The sequence below is a fragment of the Manis javanica genome, chromosome 14 (assembly GCF_040802235.1).
Source record: "Manis javanica isolate MJ-LG chromosome 14, MJ_LKY, whole genome shotgun sequence".
NCBI classification, from domain to species: Eukaryota; Metazoa; Chordata; class Mammalia; order Pholidota; family Manidae; genus Manis; species Manis javanica.
In genome coordinates this window covers 84,923,737-84,944,709 of record NC_133169.1, presented here as the reverse complement: position 1 = coordinate 84,944,709, position 20,973 = coordinate 84,923,737, and the positions used below count along the sequence as shown (strand labels likewise).

At 44.7% G+C, this 20,973-nt stretch overlaps 1 protein-coding gene across 17 annotated transcripts in view; it reads left to right on the top strand.

The window, feature by feature from the left end:
* KLHL3 (kelch like family member 3) overlaps positions 1-20,973 on the top strand; it is a 157,093-nt gene that overhangs the window by 119,570 nt on the left and 16,550 nt on the right. For all 17 annotated transcript variants that reach the window (XM_037015909.2, XM_037015916.2, XM_073221689.1 and 14 more), the window contains 4 exons: positions 3,223-3,372; positions 17,322-17,439; positions 17,843-18,040; positions 19,514-19,615. In XM_037015909.2, the coding sequence (XP_036871804.1) occupies positions 3,223-3,372; positions 17,322-17,439; positions 17,843-18,040; positions 19,514-19,615 (568 nt within the window). The remainder of the gene's footprint in view (positions 1-3,222; positions 3,373-17,321; positions 17,440-17,842; positions 18,041-19,513; positions 19,616-20,973) is intronic.

The window sequence follows — 20,973 nt, the reverse complement described above, 5'->3', positions numbered from 1 at the left end:
AAGAAATCATAAGTATACAAATTAGGTGTTTAGCATGGAGCTGGCATAACAAATGTTCAGTAGATGTTAGCTCCTTTTAGAGGCATCATTTCCATAATGTTTCTATATTCTCTCTTTGCCTTAGTTTTAGGAAACTTGGAGACCAATTCAGGAGTATAAAAACTAGCCTCTCTCGGGTAGCCCCTCACATATTGCTTCTCCTTCCTCTGAGAAGGAAAGAAAGCAATTATGGATGCCTTTATAGTACTATGTGTTTTCTTGTTTAATCCTTATTACAACCCAGGGAGGCAAAGGTTACAACCCCCTTTTTGCACATGTGGGCTTTGAGGCTTATGGTGGTTGGGGTTCATCTGGCATCACCAGCTGGTAGGCCAGGGTTAGGATTCAAGTCCAAGTGTGTCTGGTTCTAAAGCACATACCTTCCTCTAGGTAGGCTTCCACCTTGAATACGTTCTGTTCTGTTTCTCCATTGGCATTAGATACTCTTACAAGCAGTCAGAGGATAAAAACTTGTATATGAACAAAACAAAACACTGAGGCAGTAGGCCGGCCCTCAGCAGCTGTCCCCGTGAAGTCTCTGAAGGAATGGAAGGTGTGAGGCAAGGATGGGAGAGGAGGTTCAGCAGCCCAGCAGCCTCACTCTGTCACTTCCCAGCCATCTTAACGCTGGGCAAAGACTCAACCTTTCGAAGTCTAGGTCTTCTGGTGAAAACAGCACCTTCTCTTTAGGATTGCTTGGAGATAGAATGAGGTACTCCATGCAAAGCCTGCAACCCGGTTGTCAAGTGAATGCTAGCCTATAGTACTCTGTCTTTACAACCACCGGTACCGTGGGTAGTAGCAGGAGAGAGCGTCCTCACAGGTTCTTGTAGAGTCCTCAGCTCGGGCACTGTTGACCGCAGGTTCAAGGGGTTAGTGAAACGTTCTCTGAGTCTCTGAACATCAGCTGTCTGCTCAGGTCAGAGGGATACCCTTGCATGCCTCCGTAGCCCCTGCATTTCACACTGGGGGGGGGGGGGTACCACTGCCACCTGGTGGCGGCGCGTCCTTCCTGGGAAACAAGTTCCCGACGCCGAGGAGTTGAAGTGGCCTGAGTTCCGGTGTTCGAGTCAGACCTCCCCTGTCCCGTGGGAAGCTGACCAAAGGTAGAGGTGGACAGCTGGCACCCAGCGCAGTCTTGCTTCCGCAGGGAGCTAGGGCGGCTTGTGGACCTGGGTCCGGGGAAAGCTAAAGGGGCCTTAGAGAGCCCTAGTCACAGCCTCCATCAGCATCTACAACTGGAACTTAACAGAGATACTGGAAAATAGTTTCTGTGTTATCATGGCAAAGCAGGAGAAGAAAGGGGTGAGAGGCAATGGGCATGAGAACTGTTGTGTGGGACCCTTTTTTTTTTTTTAAGGAGCTCTTTTCGGAACACCTCTGGAAGAGGATGTTTCATTAACACTCATTTGACCTTGAAACTTCAAACCAGTGTAACCTGGCTGGGGATGACCCATGGCGATGGAGGAGGAAGAACAGAAGGGGAAGCCCTGGGCAGTGACTTCTGGGGGATGTGTTACTTTCTTTTTTGTTTCAATAGCTGACATTGTTTAGGCTTTACTAAATATTTAAAAACATTGTAGTAAGTGCATATATTAATTTTTTTTTATTGTGATAAAATATATATGACAAATTTTATCATCTTAACCATTTTTAAGGGTACAGTTCAGTGGTATTAATTGCATTCATTATGCTGTACAGCCATTACCATATCTATTCTAAAAATTTTTCACCATCCCCAATTAAAACTGTGCCATGGGGCACTGCCTCCCAGAGGCAAGGGTTGGGGGAAGCTTTTCGTTCAAGCTGAACAAGATCTTTGGGAGAGGGAGCTGTTCATGCATTTCTCCTTCCTCCTAGACTTTTTTTAGAGATCTTTTCCCACTCTTTTCATTTTTTTAACTGGCACTGGAAGTTTATGATTTGTTCCAGCCTAGCTCAGTGCCTCAGTTGAGGGAGAGGTGTTAAAAAAAAAAAAAAACCTTCCAAGAAAATGGAGTGTTCCTAGGGATTACATCCGGGGAAGCAGGTGTGACAACCCAGGGGTGACAAAGGCCCTGCTGCACCAGTCCTTCTTTTCCTGCCAGCTCCAAAGCTGCCCGGCAGATGGTGGCCCTGGGCACGTTTTCATTCCTAGTCACAAGCAGGGACCCAGGAGAGGCTCAGTCAGGTCGTGCATGGCCAGCTTGAGGGGTGAGGTCATTGAGGTGGGGAGGCCCTTCGCATTCTCTGATTGGACTTGAGGGCCTCAGGGTCAGAGCCCTTTTCTTGTTCATCATTTTCTTCCCAGGGTCCAGCACTGGGCTGCCCAACCAGGAGACATTCAATCAGTGTTAGCCGTTGACTGGAAATGGCCTTTCCCAGTAGCTTCCAAACTCTCCAGCAAAGAAAACGTCAAGTGGCCTCCGAAGCCCACACCAGCCCTTACAGATATGCCACATGGCAATCTGACCTAGGCCAGACCACAGAGCTTGGAGAGTAAGAGCAGCAGCATGGCTTCACACGTGGCCTTGCTGATGAAACATTTAGGTTTACACTTGTGGATCTCCTGCTCAGGTCCACAGCTCTGGAATGAAGGGAGAGGCAGCCACAATCCCAGCTTAGAATGTGGTCCAAGGTGAGGTCAGTAGACAGGACTTTGTGCAGGACACTCTTTCTGCTCTGATATCACTGCTGTGTTACAGAGCACCTCACTGGCTAGTTTTTCTCTCAGTGAGGCTTTCACTGTAAGGAAATGGATATGAATTCTTCTTTTTGGCTATCACCTTGTTTTATTCCATGCCTCCAAAGGTTGGCCGATGGTTCCTACCCTCGTCGTCTTTCTCTCCCTCTCTCTCAAATGTCTCACCATTTGCCCTAAACGTTAGGATGCATTCAAACCAGGAGGAAACGTGGAATGAAACTTCCAGGACATCTAATTGTCTTTGTTTTGCATCATCTCATTTAGCCAGCTAACACACACACACAACCACGTGCCTGTTGCACATGAGGGCGCAATCACTCGCTGCACTGTGCTCTTGAGATGCGGGAGGCAGGAGCTGAGTTGTGACTCTGGAACTTCTCCTTGGGATCTGAGGTGTGGGAGTGAATGAGCGCGGGGATGCAGGCATGACTTGGCCTGGGAGGCAGCTTGGGAGAGGTGGCCAAGCTCTGCGCCTGGGTCACTGTGGTCATTGCCTGCAGACAGTGGAAGAGGAGGCTTTGATAAAGAACAACAACACCTGTAAGGACTTCCTCATCGAGGCCATGAAATACCATCTGCTTCCTCTGGATCAGAGGCTCTTGATTAAGAACCCAAGGACCAAGCCCAGGACTCCGGTCAGCCTGCCCAAGGTAAGCCCCAGCCCAGCCACTGCCAGGTCAGGACTGTGCCCTTGGAAAGCGGCCTTCCGCCCCTGCCTCCAGGTCTCCCCTCACCCGCAGCTGCCCTGCGTCTTGCTTGCATTTACAACCTGGTCGGTGGAGTCTGCTGGTTCCCCTTGAAACTGCTAGTGCCTCTCTCTTCTGGACTCTTCCTTCCCTAAGAGTTTCAAGGTAACCTCCAGGGTCACCAGGGAGGTCTGAGAATAACCCAGAGCTCTTTCCTCTCTTCCCCTTCTTGTTTCACACCATGGTTTGGGCTCTGTTTCTATTGGAAGCAGAGGAATGGCTGTGTGACTCTTAGTGACGGTGTTAACTAGAAAGTGAAGTCCTCTTTCTAGGCCAGTGTTTGAATCGGAACAGTCCTCGCCTGATTCTTCCTCACTGCGGAGCCATGAAAGTCAGTTAAGGCTGCCGGAGCCGAGGATAGGCTCTTCAAGAGTCTGACAGGTAGTAAAGCAGGGGAAGGAATGGGGGACTGAGACCTTGTGAGGAGATAGCCTGGGGGAGGGAAGGGTAAGTGCAGGGGGGACCCCTGGTCAGGAGTCTGCGCTGGGATCCGACTGTGCCGCTCCCTGTAGCCCCTCCCCTTCTCTGGTCCTCAGGTCCCTCCCCCGCAGAATGAAAGACCTGCGCCAGATAATCTCAGAAGCCCTTTCCGGCTTGACATTCCAGCACTCTTTCTAGAATCCGAACGTGCTGATGTCTGGCGTAAGGTCCCAGCCAACCCAGAGGGGAGGTGGGAGGGGAGGAGTGAGTCACGCTGGCTCCTTCACTGCACCGTGGGTAGCGCCACGGAATTATTGAGGCCCTTGCTTTATCCTCCTCCTCTTCTTGGCTGGCTGTCATACTCCTTGCTTGCTGCTTCCAAGAAGGGTTTCCGAGGGCTGGAGAAGCATGTTGTCCAAGACCAGATGTTCAGATCCTCTGAGGTTGCAGTTCCTTCTTTCCACTCTGCTCTGTGACCCTGGGTCGCGGAGAACTTAGTAGTTGCAATGTGAATGAAGGTTACAAATGTCCCAGGTAATAATACAAGCAGCTGACATTCACTGAGCGCTGCTTAGGTGAGAAGCAGTAAGCTGAAGATACCACGTTTATCTTATTTGATCCTCTCAATAGCCCTATAAGGTAGAGGCTGGTACCCTAGGTCTACAAAGAGGAGACTGAGGGTCAGAGAGATTGACTACCCAAGGTCAACACCACTGATGTGGTAGAACCGGTGCCTGAATTTTTCTCACCCGCCAGACCTGTTCTCTAAGCCCATACCGTCTAGCACCTGGCTTCATCTTTGTAAACCTAAGAGAACCTGTCTGCCTCTGGTAGCCTAGCACACGTGAGAAGGGGCAGCCACCTGGCAGGGGCCTTGGTCTGGCCATTTGCCTGACTGCACATTGGTGCTTTTTATTCTGTTGTGTTGAAATATCACATTGAAACTTCTTCATATTTTTCAAAATGAAAATAATTAGCTTTCTTTAGTTATAGAAATATGTGCTCACTGTGGATTATTGAAAAGGTATTGCAATTTTGAAATAAAGTAAAACTTACCTGAAATTTCTCCACCCAGGGGCAATCACTGCTGTCATTTTGGTAAATTTTCTTCCAGACATATCTCTGTGCACTTATTCACAAATAGATAAAAATTACACTTTTTAGATAAATGGAACCTTGCTACACAGATTGAAATTTTGTTCTCCTATTCAATCATATGCTACAGATTGCTTTCATTGTTATCAGAATAAGCAAAATCAGCATTTAAATTCCAACAGTACCTGGTATTTAATTATATTTATGTACTATTATTTATAGTGGGCCAGTATTGTGGGCCTTGCAATACTTTCCACTTTTTTTGTATTATAAACATTTGTGTCTCAAATATTCTTTAAGAGATGGCATCTTGTTTTAGTTTGTATTTCTTTAATTGTTAAGGGAGATTAATCTTGGTTTCATATGATTGTTGGCATTTGTATTTTGGAGGGGCGGGAAATTCTCTGTTCATGTCCTTTGGCCATTCTGTTGGGCTGTGTGTTTTTCAATAATGGTTTTTAAGGGTTCTTCTTGCTTTAAAGAGAGTATACCTTTGTATGTATTTTAAATATTTTTCTTAGTTTGTGGTTTGCTTCTAAATTTGTACCATTTTTTGAACCCCCAGAAACAGTTTTTAAGTAGTCAAATTGACCTATCGTTTGATTTATAGCTTGGGTTTTGTATCATGCTTAGAAATGTTTTCCCTACTCTCAGATTTAAAAAATAATTGAAATAAATGATCTCTAGAAAAAGAAGAAATCTTTAGAAAACGCTCCCATGTTTTCAAGTACTTTCATGATTTCTGTTTTACATTAGCATCTTCGATGTACTTAGAACTTATTTTGTTGTAAGGAGGAGGGTAGGAATCCAGTTTTATTTGAAATAATTGCAAATGATGAGTCAGTTGCCCCAAAGTTATTGTACTGAATGATCTCCCTTTCCCCCATTGATTTGAATACCACCTTCACTATGATCTGAATTCCCGCCAGGTTGGGTCTTGAGAATATTGATTCTAAGCTGTACTGTTGTTTTTTGTGGAGGAGGCTTCATATACCCTGAGTTTTCAGCTGGCATTGTTGTGTGTCTTGGTGGCTTTTCTCTTTGGAAACTGAGGTTCTCATACTCTATGATACCAGGTCACTTACATCTTTTCCTGGAGAGTGTATTCTGGAGCTAAGGTGCAAAGCTGGCCCAGTTTCTTTGCATGGAGACCATACCCAGTGACCTCACCTTTTCTAGACTCTATATCTAGCTTTTTACCACATAAACCCACTAAAGTCAGTTTTAGAAATCAAAGCCAAGTGCGTGTCTGAGCCTGTCCAAGCATGTTGCGCTCCCCTCCTCCCCTTTGGACAATGAGTGTGTCGTTGAGAAAAGGACACCCTGTGTTTCAGGTGGCGAAAGCTGTCCCCCGCTACCTCTACTCTGTAGGAACCATTTATTTTCAGAATGAAAATGTTTAGATTCCTGGGCACACAGCCTTCTGCAGGCAGCTAGAACCAAGAGTTCCTTTGAATCTGTTGAAGGAATTTAAAAAAAAGGAAGAATTGCCACCCTTGGCCTCATTGTTCTCCTGACTTTAATCCTTGAGTGATTTAAGGTTCTACCGTCCAACCTACTTCTCAAATTCTACTGTCACCATTGTTTAGGCACTTAAATTAATGACAGGATCTCCACTCTTCGTTTGAGGAATGTGCTGAGGGATACTATCACTTGAGGATTATTGCATTTGTAATGATTCATAAATCATGACAGTAATAGGTCAGCACTATTCATAGCCCTGTTTTACTGTTTCCTCAGAGAGATTAAGTTGCCCAGTTACGCAGCTAGTTAAGTACAGAGCTGGGGTTTACACCAAAGTCTGTTCCACCCTAATGCCTGTGCTTTTCCTCTTATACCAAACTGCCTCTCAAGGACAGGTTCAGGTTTCAGTGCAGATGAAAAGGACTCCTTTCTTTTCCTTCTTTATTTTTGTAATCATCAAAATCTCCTTTACTTAGAGCACTGTAACGTCCCATCCATTTCCTTAAGAGATGCATTTCCAGTACATTTACTACTTTAAAAAAAATCAAGACTTTATATTTTTAGAGCAGTTTTAGGTTCACAGCAAAATTAGGGGAAGGTATAGAGATTTCCCATATACCTTCTGCCCCTCCACATGCATACTTCCCCCATTATGAAAACCCCAGGTTGTTTTCTTTTAAATTTCATATTTATTGAGGTATAATAATTTTGCAGTAAAATTAGTTCTTTTTAATGATGCAATTTGATGAATTTTGACAAATGCATATAGTCATGTAACCACTATATTAATCAAAATATAGAATATTTTAATCACTCCAGAAAGTTCCCTTGTGCTGCTTTGCATTCAGATCCCTTCTTCCACACCCAGCTCCTGGCTACTACTGATCTGATTGTTGTCCTTGTAGTTTTTGCCTTTTCTAGAATGTCATAGAAATGGATTCATGCCGTATACAGCCTTCTGAGCTTGCCTTCTCTCTCTTAGCAAAATGCATTTGAGATTCATCCATGTTGGTGCACCTATCAGGAGTTCATGCCTTTTTATTGCTAAGTAACATTCCATTGTATGGATGCCCTTTCTTTGTAATTTGTTTATCCATTCTCTGGTTGATGGACATTTGGGTGTCCAGTGTTGGCTATTACAAATAAGCTTACAGTTCTTTGTGTGGACATATGTTGTAATTTCTCTTGGGTAAATACCTAGGAGTAAGACTTCTGGGTTGCATGGTAAGTGTATGTTTAACTTTATAAGAAATTGCCAGACGGCTTTTCCAAGATGGCTGTACGATTCTGCATTCCCATCAGCAATGTATGAGAGTTCCAGTTACTCTACAGACTCACCACTATATCATATGTTTAAAAAATTTGGCCATTCTAGTAGGTATATGTAGTGGTATCTCAATTTGTTCTTAATTTGCATTTCTCTAGTGACTAAAGATGTTCAATATCTTTTCGTGTCCTTATTTGCCATCTGTGTATCTTTGGTGAAGTCACTGTTCAAATGTTTTTCCCATTTAAATAATTCAGTTATTTTCTTACTGAATTGTAAGTTCTTTATATTGTGGATTCAAAGTCTTTTATCAGATATATATTTTGCAAATATTTTCTCCTAACCTGTGCCTTGTCTTTTCATTTTCTTAGCAATATCTTTGAGAGAGCGGAAGTTTTTAATTTTATCAATTTTTTGTGTTACGATTTACATATTTTTTGTTCCCTCTAAAAAAATGTTTGCCTAATCTAAGATCACAGAGATTTTTTCCTATGCTTTCTTCTAGAATTTTAAAGTAATAGATTTTACATTTAGGTCTGTGATTCATTTCAATATTCTTTTTTAATATGGTGTGTGAGATAAAGGTTAAGGTTCAGTTATTTTGTATTTGAATGTCTTGTTTTGCTATGGCATTTGATGGAGTCTCATTTTTCCATTGAATTACTTGGGCACCGTTGTTGTAAATGATGGACTGTATATGTATTGGTCTGTTTCCAGACTCTATTTTGTTTCTCTTATCTATTTGTCGATCTTTACACCAAAACCATATTGTCTTGATTACTAGCTTTATAATAAGTCTTGGAATCAGGTAGTGTGAATTTTGTTCTTCAAAGTCATTTTCTGTTATTTTAGGTCCTTTGGATGTCCATTTATCTATTAGACCCAGCTAGCCTATTTCTACAAAAAAGCCTATGGGGATTTTGATAGGGATTACACTGAATTTTTAGATCGGTTGTGGGGAATTGGCGTATTAACAGTACAGTAGTCTCCCCTTATCCATGGGGGGATATGTCCCAAGACCCCCAGTAGATGCCTGAAATTGTAGATAGCCCTGAACTCTATATATACTATGTTTTTTTCTATGTATGCATACCTATGATAAAGCTCAATTTATAAATTAGGTACAATAAGAGAGTAACAACAATAACTAATAATAAAATAGAACAATTGCAATAATATCTTGTATAAAAGTTACATGAATGTGGTCTCTCTTTCAAAACATCTTATTATACTGTACTCACCCTTCTTGTGATGATTTGAGATGACAAAATGCCTCTGTGATGAGATGATGTGGGGTGAATGACACAGGCATAGGGATGGAGCATTAGGCTACTGCTGACCTTCTGATGACAGGTCTGAAGGAGGATCATCTGCCTCCAGACCATGGTTGACTGAGGGTAAATGAAACCAAGGAAAGTGGAACCACAGAAAGGGTAGTTACTGTACTAAATTTTCTGATCCATGAACATGGTATATATATCTCCATATATTTAGGTCTCCTTTAATTTCTCTTAGCAACATTTTAGCTTTTAGTGTATGGGTATTACATGTCTTTTATTAGACTGATACTTAGATATTTCATAGTTTTTGATGCTACTATAAATGTTTTTTTCTTTAAATGCTAATTTCTAATAGTTTACTGCTAATGTGTAAAAGTGCAATTGATAAGAAAAGTTATTTAATTGAAGATGGAGATGTCATGTTGGTGATCACTTTGCGGGTTTCTGAAAAACAGGGATGGTAGTTCCAGGAGATGACTGAGTGTCCTAGGTTGACACTTCTGGGAGGTGTTTAGGGGTCTCTTCTAGAATATCTCCTCCACTAAACTTGAGGTTCCATGATGGCAAGCCTCATTTGTCTGTGGCCTAGGCCCACAGCCTGGAGTCAGGCACACGGTGAGCAGTAGTAAACATTTTCATGAATGGAAGAGAGAGATGTTTAAAGAAGAAATAATCTCATGGAGATTAGTATGAACCATTTCTATTACCCCTAATTGTTTTCCAGTGCTTGTCAATATTCATACATGTGTTTTTGCATGGATGTAGTGGGGATTGTGTCCTACTTCATGTCTTCCCTTGATCACTAATGTACTCTGACCCTAGAACATTTGGTTCAGCCCGCAAGGCCAGTATTGAACGAATCTAGTTGTCATTCCTGGGAGGATTAAACAGACTGTGAAACACTTAGACTAAAAAAATAAATAAATAAAACACCAGCAATAAACTATAAACGATCATGCATGCATTAACTCACTGATTTATCAATTAACTCATCCAACACATTTCCACTGAGATGTCACTAACTGCCAGGCACTGGGCCAGGTGCTGCTTCCACAATGACTCACATGAGCTGGTACCTTCCCCAAGGTGCTCCAGACTAGGGGGAAGGGAGACAGATATAAAAAGGACAATTACAATGGACAGTGTCAGTGACACAGTGGAGGTTGGGACAAGATGCTCATAGTTGCTCAGAGAGGGGCAAGGGGTTGGGGAGAGCTTTCTGCAGGAGCTGAGGCCTAAGCTGTCTCCAGGGTCAAATGCAAGTCTGTGAGAGTGAACATCTGGGAACTGGTTTAGATGGCCGCAGGGGAGCTGGCTCAACTTCTGATGGTCACTCAGAGTAATTTTTGCTCTGTGTTCTGCTGCTTCCCTGGGTCATTGTCCTTATCACCAAAGACATGGATGGTGATATAAGCAGGATTGTTTAAATACAGCCTCCATGTGTCTTAGGCAAAGCACTTTATGTATATTATCTTATTTCATCTTTATAACAACTCTGAAGTTTCAGTGTTGGAGAAAATTGAGATTCAGTGAGTTTGAATGGCTTGCCCAGGGTTTCACAGCTAAGTAGCGACATGAGGGCTCGGATCTGGGTCTGGCCAACTCAAAGCCTATGCTTTTGACCACTACACAGTACAGACTCTACAATGATGATAAAAGCAGATCTTGATTGCTGAGCACTTAGCATGTGCCAGGCGCTGGGCTAAGTGATTTACATTTGTTATCCTACAGGATTTTCATAACTGTAAAATATCCCCATTTTATGCATGAGGAAACTGGATCTTGTGTTATATCACCTATTCATTATGTATTACTGTTCCATTTCTGCATTTCAAATTATCCTGACCTTGGTGTCTTAACACAACACATGTTTATTATCTTGCCATTTCAGCGGGCAGGATCCCAGAGCGGCCTAGCTGGGTCCTCCTAGCCCAGGCCTCTCGTGGAGTGGTAGCTGAGCTGTTGGTTGGGGCTGCAGTCATCTCAAGGCTTGTTTGGGAAGGATCTGATTCTAAGTTCACTCTCGTAGTTTCTTACAGGCCTCAGTTCCTCACCCTGCTGGCCTCTTCATAAGCTGCTTGAGCGTTCTCGTGATGCGGCAGTGAGTGATTCTACGGCAAGACAATGAGAGAGCAGGCCTAAGACAGAAGCTGCAGTCTTTTCATAGTCTCCTTTCCTAGCGGTGTCCATCACTTCTGCTGTGTTTTATTTGGTAGGTGCAGGTCAGTAAGTCCAGCTCACACTCAAGGGGAGGGAAATTAAGTTCCATCTCTTAAATGGAGGAGTATCAAAGAATTTGTTATGTATCTTTAAAGCACAGCTAATAAATAGCCATGCTGAGATTTAAGCCCAGGATGACTGACTCCAGACCCTGTACTTTTAAATGATTCTATTATACTACCTCCAAATTTCACAAAAGAATTTTAGCTGGGTACTGTGTGGAAAGAAACTTGATTTCTGCCCTCTGGGACTTTTAATTTTAAGAAGTCCCTTTGCAAAAGTAAGATGGAAATATATCAGTGGCCAAATAAGTGGAAGAAGAAGCCAAATTAGGAGATCACTGGGTTGATTGGAGGAGCAGCCACGGGAATTCCAAGGGCAGCAGTTTGGGCTCGCAGTTCAGTGCTGGGAATTCGGTCCGGATAGGCTTTCTGATAGAGCCAACTTTGAGAAACACACTGGTGGAGAGAGATTTGGACTGTTCTTAGCAATTGGTTGCCGGCCAAGCCCCCTCCCTGAAGGAAATAGGACTCTGCCTTGAGATAGCTGCAGAAGCTAATAAGGGTGCTTGCTTCTGAGCCATGCATGCACAGATCATACTGACATGTTCCAGCTGGAGCAGCTAATAGCATCATCTGGGCTCCCACACAGTCACCGCCCAGCACTTTCCCTGGGGCTGGGTTGCCATGGACAACCAGAGGCTGTCTCCCAGCCACTGGAAGCACTCCTACGTTACCCTGTCCACAGATGGCAGCAGCGAAATGAGGCTCCAGGAAGATGCAAATGAACCTTTTGGAGATGTACTGAGCCTGGCGCTTCCCACTGCCATTTCAGTTCAGTTGACAACTCTATTCAGTTTTTTAAAAATGACACCAAAAAGCCATTTGGGCCGGATGTGGGTGGCTTCCTTCTGAGTCGGGCTGCCCTGCTTTTAGCAGATGAAGCTGGAAATAAGGCTGCTGGCAAGGTGGGTAGGATGACTTCCCACCTGGGCCAGGTCCCTGGCTGGGCACCACTCTTCTTCCATCTTGGGCCTTTAAATGGTCCCAGGTCACACCTGGGAAACACCCGGAGTCCTGAAAAGGCCCCATCATCACCCTGGAATTAGTGGTGCTCACTCTCCCATTCAAAGATCATAACTGTCCTTTTCTACAGTATTGGGAGTCTGTTTTTTAGCAACTGCTTTGAGCAATAGTAATGATGCTGGTGTCGATTGCATAACAGAAACTAACATTTAGTGTGTGCTATATACCAAGCACTGTGCTAAGTGTTTTGTATCATTTAAGCCTCCTGACCCCCCATAGGAGAAAAGTCCTATTATCCTGATATTACAGGTGATGAAAGTGAGGCTTAGCAAGGTTGAGTGCCTTGCCCGTGGTCACACAGCTATATAGTGACTGGGCTGATATTTGAGCCCAGGTGTGTTGGACTCCAAAGTCCACCTTCTCTCCCCTTCCCGCCTCCCTGGATCTTGCTTTTGCATTGCTGGCTCTCCAACCACTGCTGTCTCTGCACCTTGGCTGTCAGTCTTTGCCTAGAGCACCTGTTGCTCAGAAACCTGCTGGGACAAGTCTTCTGCTTCAACCTCGACATGCTTCTTCGGATGAAGTTTTGGTGTTAGCCCTGCGGCCCCACGCACCAGGGTAAGAGAGACTCTCACTTCCTGCCCTGGCCCGAGGGACCGACTGGCTGGGCCTGCCTTCTGCCCAGCTCACCGGTCATGGAAGAGAGTTTGGATACACGCTCTACTTTTGCATGATGGAAAAAACGTGCAGAGCCCAGGACGTTCCTCTCACCCTAGCAGAGAGTCTAATGACTTACGGGTCAGGGTTAGGGTCTTGGTCCGCAAGTGGGCCAGAAAGCCCTGCTCTGTCCACCTGCTGCTCCCAGATACAGAGATGTTATCATATCGTGAGGAGGGACCCGACATGCTTTCACTCCCGCAGTCACATTGGTAGTCAGAACCATCCATGTGGAAGAGATATATTATATATATATTTAAAAACCATCTTGTTATGCTGAGTGAAATTTCCTTCCTGAGGAATCAGGTAGTCTTTCTATGCTCTCACTAATCTCCCTAAAGTAAATGGCCATTTGATGTTCCAAAATGAGAGTGAGATCTGCCCATAGTCGAGTCTGGCTCACCTGTATTTTGTCAACCAGAATTCTCTATCCAGCAAAACTTCTGCAGCCTTCAGTGCTGACAACCAGGACTTGGGGTCAGGACCCTGAGCTGCCCCGCAGCACTCCCAAGTGCATTGCAGGTCTTGTGTGTGATTATATTGTGTCTGCTCTAGCATAATTGTTACTTGGACCACTTCTTGAGTTTGATTCTCATATGATCACTAGTAGTCTTTACTCAGGGTTACCTTGAAGGACAAATGTTAAAAATAGTGATCATTAAATAAGTTGATTTGATTCAGTAATTTCTAGTATAGGTATTACAAATCCTGAGCAAATTGGGATTTAGGGGTTTGGGGGAAAGAGAGAAATATGCCTATTGAACAAACTGGGCCTCTGGATTTCTGGAAATGTAAAATGAGGGCTTGTAGCACCGAATGGTTCAAGTCTCTTCTTACCTTGACATCCTATGATCTTCCTGAGTAGCTAGAGGTTTACAATTCTGGAGATGTAATACATGTAGGCTTTGGAAAGTACTCATTTTGTCTAATGGGTTGCTAAGATCAGTATCTATGGAAACAACCATCCATTAGTATTCAAGATAGAAAGCTTATTCTTCTCACTCTACATGATTACACAATGATGCGTGTAGTGTTCCTTGTATCATGGCCATAGAAATTGAATTTCTTGTGCTTGTGAGAGAAGCAGAAAGTATACCTATTCCTCCCTCTGCTTTGAGCTGCCTCCACATTTTCAGAAACCAGTGGTTCTATCCAACAAAACCACCTAACTGCTCTTCCCAGATCATGGTATAAATTTTGAATATTGAAACTCACCTCTCACCAGTGGTTTTGTGGCTCAAAGGCAAGATTAGTTTGAAAACCTTGTCCTGTTATTATTTTTACCTGACTACTCAGGTTTTACTTTAATATTAAAATTCTTTCATTTCTATAATATTGTTTCTGTGTTACTATGAAGATTCTCAGAGATGAGTGCTGGTTTTTCCCTATTGTGAATGTACCTCCGTACTTTGGTGGAGATGGTTTCAGGGGCATGGTGAGGTTCTCTGAAAAGGGGGCTTTGCCTTTTTTTATTTATAGAAGTCCAATAGCTTGTGCAAAGAATAATCAGCCTTTCTTTTGGTGGTTGAGTCAAGACATGGGAAAAGCTCCTTTTTTATTTTATTAATTTCTTCAAATTCTGTCCTCAGAGTTGTAATCTGGTGTCCAACATGTCTTACTTAACCCAAGAAAGTGACATTCTGGTGAATTTTTTTTTACCCATTTAACTGTGTATTGTTTTTTCATCTAATTCCTTGTTCTATTTACTATTCATTCATTCTTTATTCCAAATAAATATTTGAATCCTCGCTTTTGCCTAGGGAACCGTGAGGTCTGGGGCTATCTTGGTGACTGAGGCAGACACATTTTCTACCCTGGCAGAGCTCACCATCTAGGAAGAGAGACAAGTTGCTAGACAGTTACACATAATGTGGGGGCAGTTTTAATGGGAGACACAGGGCATGTGTGATTTCAGATAAGGAACATGTACCTCACATTAGGAGGTCAGAGGGGTCTTCTTGGAGGAAGCAACATATAAACTGAGACCTGAAAGATACTCAGGTGTTAAAGCAGAGGGATCAGAAAGGGGGAAGAATGTTTTAAGGAGCAGGAACAGTATGTGTGAGGGTGTTGGGCACCTGTGGTCATGCAGAAGAAAACCTAAAAACTAGTTTTATTCTTATTCAGTTCTCCAAACCAGATTTCAAGGAAAATCCTTGCAAGATTTTGCTTTCATTTTATCTTTACCAATTCAAAGCCAGAGGACCAGTTCTAGGTATGTTCATAAATGCAGGACAAGTCTGCAGGAGTAAGCCGGGCGTTGTCTAAAGTTTACCAAGAGGCTGTGTTCATTAACATCCCCCTTGAACTGTTCATGGATGCCTCTCTAAGCAAAGAGTTACGAATGGGAAGTAGTGTAGAGTCCAGCCTTTCTCTGGAAAGGACTGCTCTTGAAACAAAGCAGTGGACCTTTTGAGCCGAGGCATGAAGGACAGTCAAATGCGGAATGTCTGTTTCCAGAAGGCGCGACAGCTCTAAGCCTGGACTGTGGATCCTGTGTTCCTTTGAGATGTTCCAGACGTCAGAACTGAATTCTGAGTGTTTGAGCATTGGTGACCCATAGTTGGCCACAGGCAGCTGTGGACTGATGACCAGTGACCACCCCCATGGGCAGTGGGTGAACCTGTATCTGGAATTATCTGGGGCATAAATGATCTTGAGCAATGGTTGTAGATACTGGTCACCTGAGGTTTGCTCTCCTGGGAGTGCATGCCACAGATTTTGATCACCAATCCTTTCCCCTCAAAATGTTTTGTGGGGAAGTAAAGAGCACTATGATAATTCATAAAAGCAAAAAATTTTTATGGAACACCATCAGTCAATCCCTATGGTCCATGGGTTAAAAGTGGCTAATTTTCAAAGTATGAATTCTGGAAAAGCAACATCAGCATCAACTGGAAACTTGTTAGAAATGCAGTTTCTTGTTTCCCCTGTGAACTTATTGAATCAAACTCTGGGTGTGGTGGGGTTTGAGGGGGTGCAGGGGGCAGGTAGGGCTGAACAATTCATGTTTTAACAAGCTCTCAAGGTGATTTTGGTGCACACTGAAGTTTGAGAACCACTGGGGTGACTGAAACAGGCCTACAGGTCTGTTGATTACATTAATTGTCTGCCTATGACTTCCACCCCTTTCTCTCCACTTAAGAAAACAGATTGGAATGCCAATGAGTGAAAGTGATACCATTATGAGCACAGCCATCAATTTGCACAAGTTTTTTTAAATATGTAAACTATTGTTAACTTTGTTACTTTAATTTTTATTAACATATGACAAAAGTCACAACAGTAAGTATACAATAGTTAAGGACTGCAGTTCTGTTATCACAGAGCAGTGGCTTTTGTTTACTTATTTGTTTTTGACTACATCTTACACTGAGAAATGTTTAAATTGCTATCCACGAAACACACACATGTATGTATAACCTGAACAAATACTTCATGAAATAATACCCTTACTCTATTTTCTGTGCTGTTGTATTAGAAGTATGCTGGTCACAATCCATTATGTCGATCTTATGACCCACTAGTGAAATGGGACCTGCAGTTTGAAAAACATGTAGTGAGCTGTCTTTGCATGGAACTCTGGGTCTAGAGGGAGACTCTAGGTGGGGCTGGCCTCACCTCTGTGTTGCGTAGACTAGGCTCTGGGTGTTTGTTCTGCCACTCTTAGCTGTGTGACCTTGGGTTATTTACATGTGTTCTCTGAGCTTTACTTCCCTCATCTGTCCATATGGATGTCTATGTCACAGAGTTACGGTGACAAGCAAATGACAGCACACTTCACACAGTGGCTGCAGTGATAGCTACTACCTTACTTTGGAAATAGTACCGTTAGAACTGTTCTTCAGAACATCATCAGCTAAATACATTCTTGTGGTAACCACCACAAAGCAATGGTTCACAAATTTTTTCCCATTCTGTAATGAATAAGTGCCCCCCGCAGTCAGAAATATTTAAAAAGTGATTTTACCTTAAAAATGGACCCACATTTTGCCCTCTATTCTAAAATATATTGAAGTTTTGGTATGTATTTTGGGATATTTTGTTTTGATGTAAAATTTGGTCCCTTCACCCTAAATCCTTGAGGTCACTGAGAATGCATATGTCCTGAATGGCTGTTCTTACGTAGGCCTGAGCAGGGGCTTTTGGGAAGTGTAGTGATTGTGGGAAGATGCTCGTTAGACGTTTCTTGATAGTCACACCGATTGGTGATTAGGGGCAGCATCTTCATGTATGTAGCTCTGTAAACTGGCCTCTCAGATCATCCACGGACCCAGGGAAGTTAGCATGCGCAAGTACCAAGGACTGGGTCACTGAACCTGGAGGTCGGGGAGACCCAGCTGACGTCCCCTTGTGTTTCTGGAGGTCATGATCGTGGTCGGTGGCCAGGCGCCCAAGGCGATCCGCAGCGTGGAGCGCTATGACTTCGAGGAGGACCGCTGGGACCAGATCGCCGAGCTCCCCTCTAGGAGGTGCAGGGCAGGTGAGCAGCCCACCCCTCCCTCGGCAGCCTGCCTGTTCCCCGCTCGTCTCAGTGTGACGTCGGCCACCGTGCCCTGCTCCTCGTTCCCACGGACATCTACATTAGGCTCTCTTCCTCTCCCTACCCCTCCTGCCTGATTTCTGGCTGCCCCTTCTGGGGTCAGTTCTTATGTCTTTATGCACATGAAGCTGATCCAAGTATTTGCTTGAGTCGAACATTAGATGAGCAAATATGAAACAAAATAGAATACACTCCATGATGGCTCCCAAGTATCTAACCTTGGAGATCACCTTCTGTGGCGAGCCATTCATGTGCCTGCCTGGCTCCCACACTGCCACTCACTTGCATGAGCCAGCCATCAGCCTCCTGAGATGACCTTGATGCCTGGTTTCCTGTGCCTCAGGTGTGGTGTTCATGGCCGGCCACGTGTATGCTGTGGGCGGGTTCAATGGCTCACTGCGTGTGCGGACAGTGGACGTGTACGATGGTGTGAAGGACCAGTGGACGTCCATCGCCAGCATGCAGGAGCGCCGGAGCACGCTGGGCGCGGCTGTACTCAACGACCTGCTCTACGCCGTCGGGGGCTTTGATGGCAGTACTGGTAGGTCTAGGACTCAGTCTCCACTCCTCTCAGCCTGGGACATACCCTCCATGCAACCCTGGTTTGCTCAGCAGGCCTCGGGCCAACCTGTCCATCTGTAGGGACTGCCCCAAGAGCATACCCATCCTTCCTGCCTTCCTGGTGTGGGAGCCAGAGCCAGGCTTCCTGCACGCAGAGTACATGACTGTCTGCATGCTGCCATTTCTAGAGCTCTTGGAAGGGCCTTACTCTCAGACGAGGCCATTTCCTCCTTTCCAGTGTTTCAGGAGCCCATTTATTCAGAAGACAGGACTTAGAGAGCATGCTCGGCTGGAGGGTGTCTCAGGTATAGTCTGAACCCTCCACCAGACAGACGAGGGAACCGAGGCCCAGCCGTGGGGAGAGACCTGGTTCAGGCCGTGCGGTTTTTGTCCCTTGCCCTTTGTACTGCCCTACTGAAGCTCTGCAAGGCTGTGCCTCTGCAGGAGCACCCCCCTTGCTCCTGGCTTCTTTCTGGCTTCAAAGTTTGAGTCAGAAACTGCTAGTGAACGTGGACTTGGAGAGATTATCTCATCTCCCCTTATATCTCCAGGTGGATGTCTCTGAAGATAAATTCTGTTAAACTAAAATGATATCCTTTGGTCCCCAGGGATGTGAGAAACAACATTTTTTACTTTCCTGAATTTTCATTTGTGTCTTCACCAATTAGTAACTTTTCCCAGCCTCACTCATATAATTCTGGGGTCTATAGCCCCTCTGAGGCTGCCTCTAGTGAGTGGGACCTGAGAATAAAGAGAACAAAAGGGCATTGGACATTGTTTCTTTTGCTTTTGCCTGTAAGTAGAAAACCTCATAAACTGTGGCTTCAGCAAATGAAAGATACTGTTTTACCGATGAACAAGAAGTCCGGAATTGGCAGTTGCTGACTTGGTCTGGTTGCTCGAGGATATTGGGGCCAAGTTCTTTAAAAGCCTGCTGGCCTTATCCTCCTGATCACAAGATAGCTGCTACAGCTCCAGCCAGCACATTTGTGTTCCAGGTAGCAACAGGCAGAGGGATGGTACCTATATCAGGAAAAAAAAAAGTCTATTTCAGAAATGCCCATCAGACATCTGCTTAGATCTCATTGGCTTGGTCACCGCTGTGGAGTCTGGGAAGGCAAGTTTTCAGCTTTCCATCTTTCCAGGTAAAGGAAGACAAGGGAAAAGGGGGTTGGAGTAGGTGTGCTATGGGGCACCTTCAGGTTTTTATTCTGTTTTGTAGTTTCTCAGGGCAGTTCAGTTAGATCCGTGTGTCGCAGTGCACCCTAAGTCAGGTCTCAGTGGCCTGAGGTCTCACTGCAGTCATGTTTCCTGGCCGGGCAGAGGCGGTGCTGAGCCTTACACCCAGGATCCTAGCCCTCAGGTCAGGCCTCTTCCCTGACCCTCATTGTTACTTGGTACAGCAGGGTGAGGTCTGGTGCCACAGCAATCTCACGAGTCTCTTGTCTCCTAGGCCTAGCATCAGTGGAAGCCTACAGCTACAAGACCAACGAGTGGTTCTTTGTGGCCCCGATGAACACACGGCGGAGCAGTGTGGGTGTGGGCGTCGTGGAAGGTGAGGAGCAGCTTTGGGAGGCAGCCCTCCCCTGCTGCAGCCTGGTGCCCTGGCTCCATTCCTGCTGTCACCACCCTGAGTCAGACACCAGCATCCTGATTGGACGGATGAGGAAAGCTGGGACGCAGAGAGGTCAAGGTGCTGGCCCGAGGCTAGCAAGGGCCAGCTGCATTGGGGAGCATTCGAGGTGCCCAAGGGGTAACACCTGCGTGTCGCTGTGGCCACTTGTCAGTAGCTCTGTTACACGTTGGGGAATCCAGAGTCAGGATATAACCCAGGCGCATAAGGCAGTGGGGTGAGAGTTAACTGTGTCTAATTAAGTTTGTCCTCATATTCATATGTTGAATGTTAACAGAGCCTCTAGTGAGGTGGGCACCTCCAGGCTCGTTACTGTTACTGCAGGGCAGGTTGGGGTCAGGAAAGGTGGGCAGGGTGACAGAAGGGAGTGGTGCTATCTGGGGCCTGGTAGGAGTGCGCTGTAATTTATAAACAGCTTTGCATCCACTTTCTCGCGTTGCTCCTAAGACCGTCTTAAAGGAGCTAGGCAGGGCTTAGATTGTCTCCATTTCCCAAATGAATCCCAGGGGGTTAGTGGTGTACCCCACATCAGGGAGTAGTGCAGCTAATTCTCAAGCCCAGATGACTCCTAACCCAGTGCTCAGTCTATTGTGCTGTCCTCCTTCAGGCCATTAGTAGATGCTAATAGGGAAGAGGTTTAAAAATGTATGTGAATTCAACATATCAAAACATAGAGTATTATTTGGACTAAAATGTTAGACTCTGTGGGACAGAACTGCTTTGTTAATCTGTCCTGAGGGAATTTAGCTGGAGTGTCTGTGTATTTTGACGTGTGTGCAGACGCTCTCACATGTGCACGCACAAGTACACACACACACTGTGGGGAGAGCATAGGGTGCAGTGACTTAGACTTTAATAGAAGGATTCTGTTCTGTCACTGAACTTCTCTGTCCCAGTATTGTATAGTATAAATTTTCATTTAAAAGCACATTATTCTAACATACTAATCAAGTCATCTTAGTGAGTGCAAGGATTTTGTCCTCCTACCAAAATAAATTGTTTCTTGCAATCTCCTCCTCCTGGTGGAACAGAAATTGATATGCCTGCCAATTGTAAGTGCTTTGTCTAGCCACCTTCCCATTGCCCCCCTTGTTGCTTAGCCAGAAATATCAAACAATAGAGTAGGGGTTAAAAATAGCAAGTCCCTGTTAATAGAGTCAAGGAGAAACTTTGACTGACACAGGGTTGGAACAGTTGATGGGCATTAGAGGAGGTGCCTTCCTGGTAGTGATTTGAAGTTCTCCCCTGGACAAAGGGTCTGTGAGCATGTCGTGTGCATG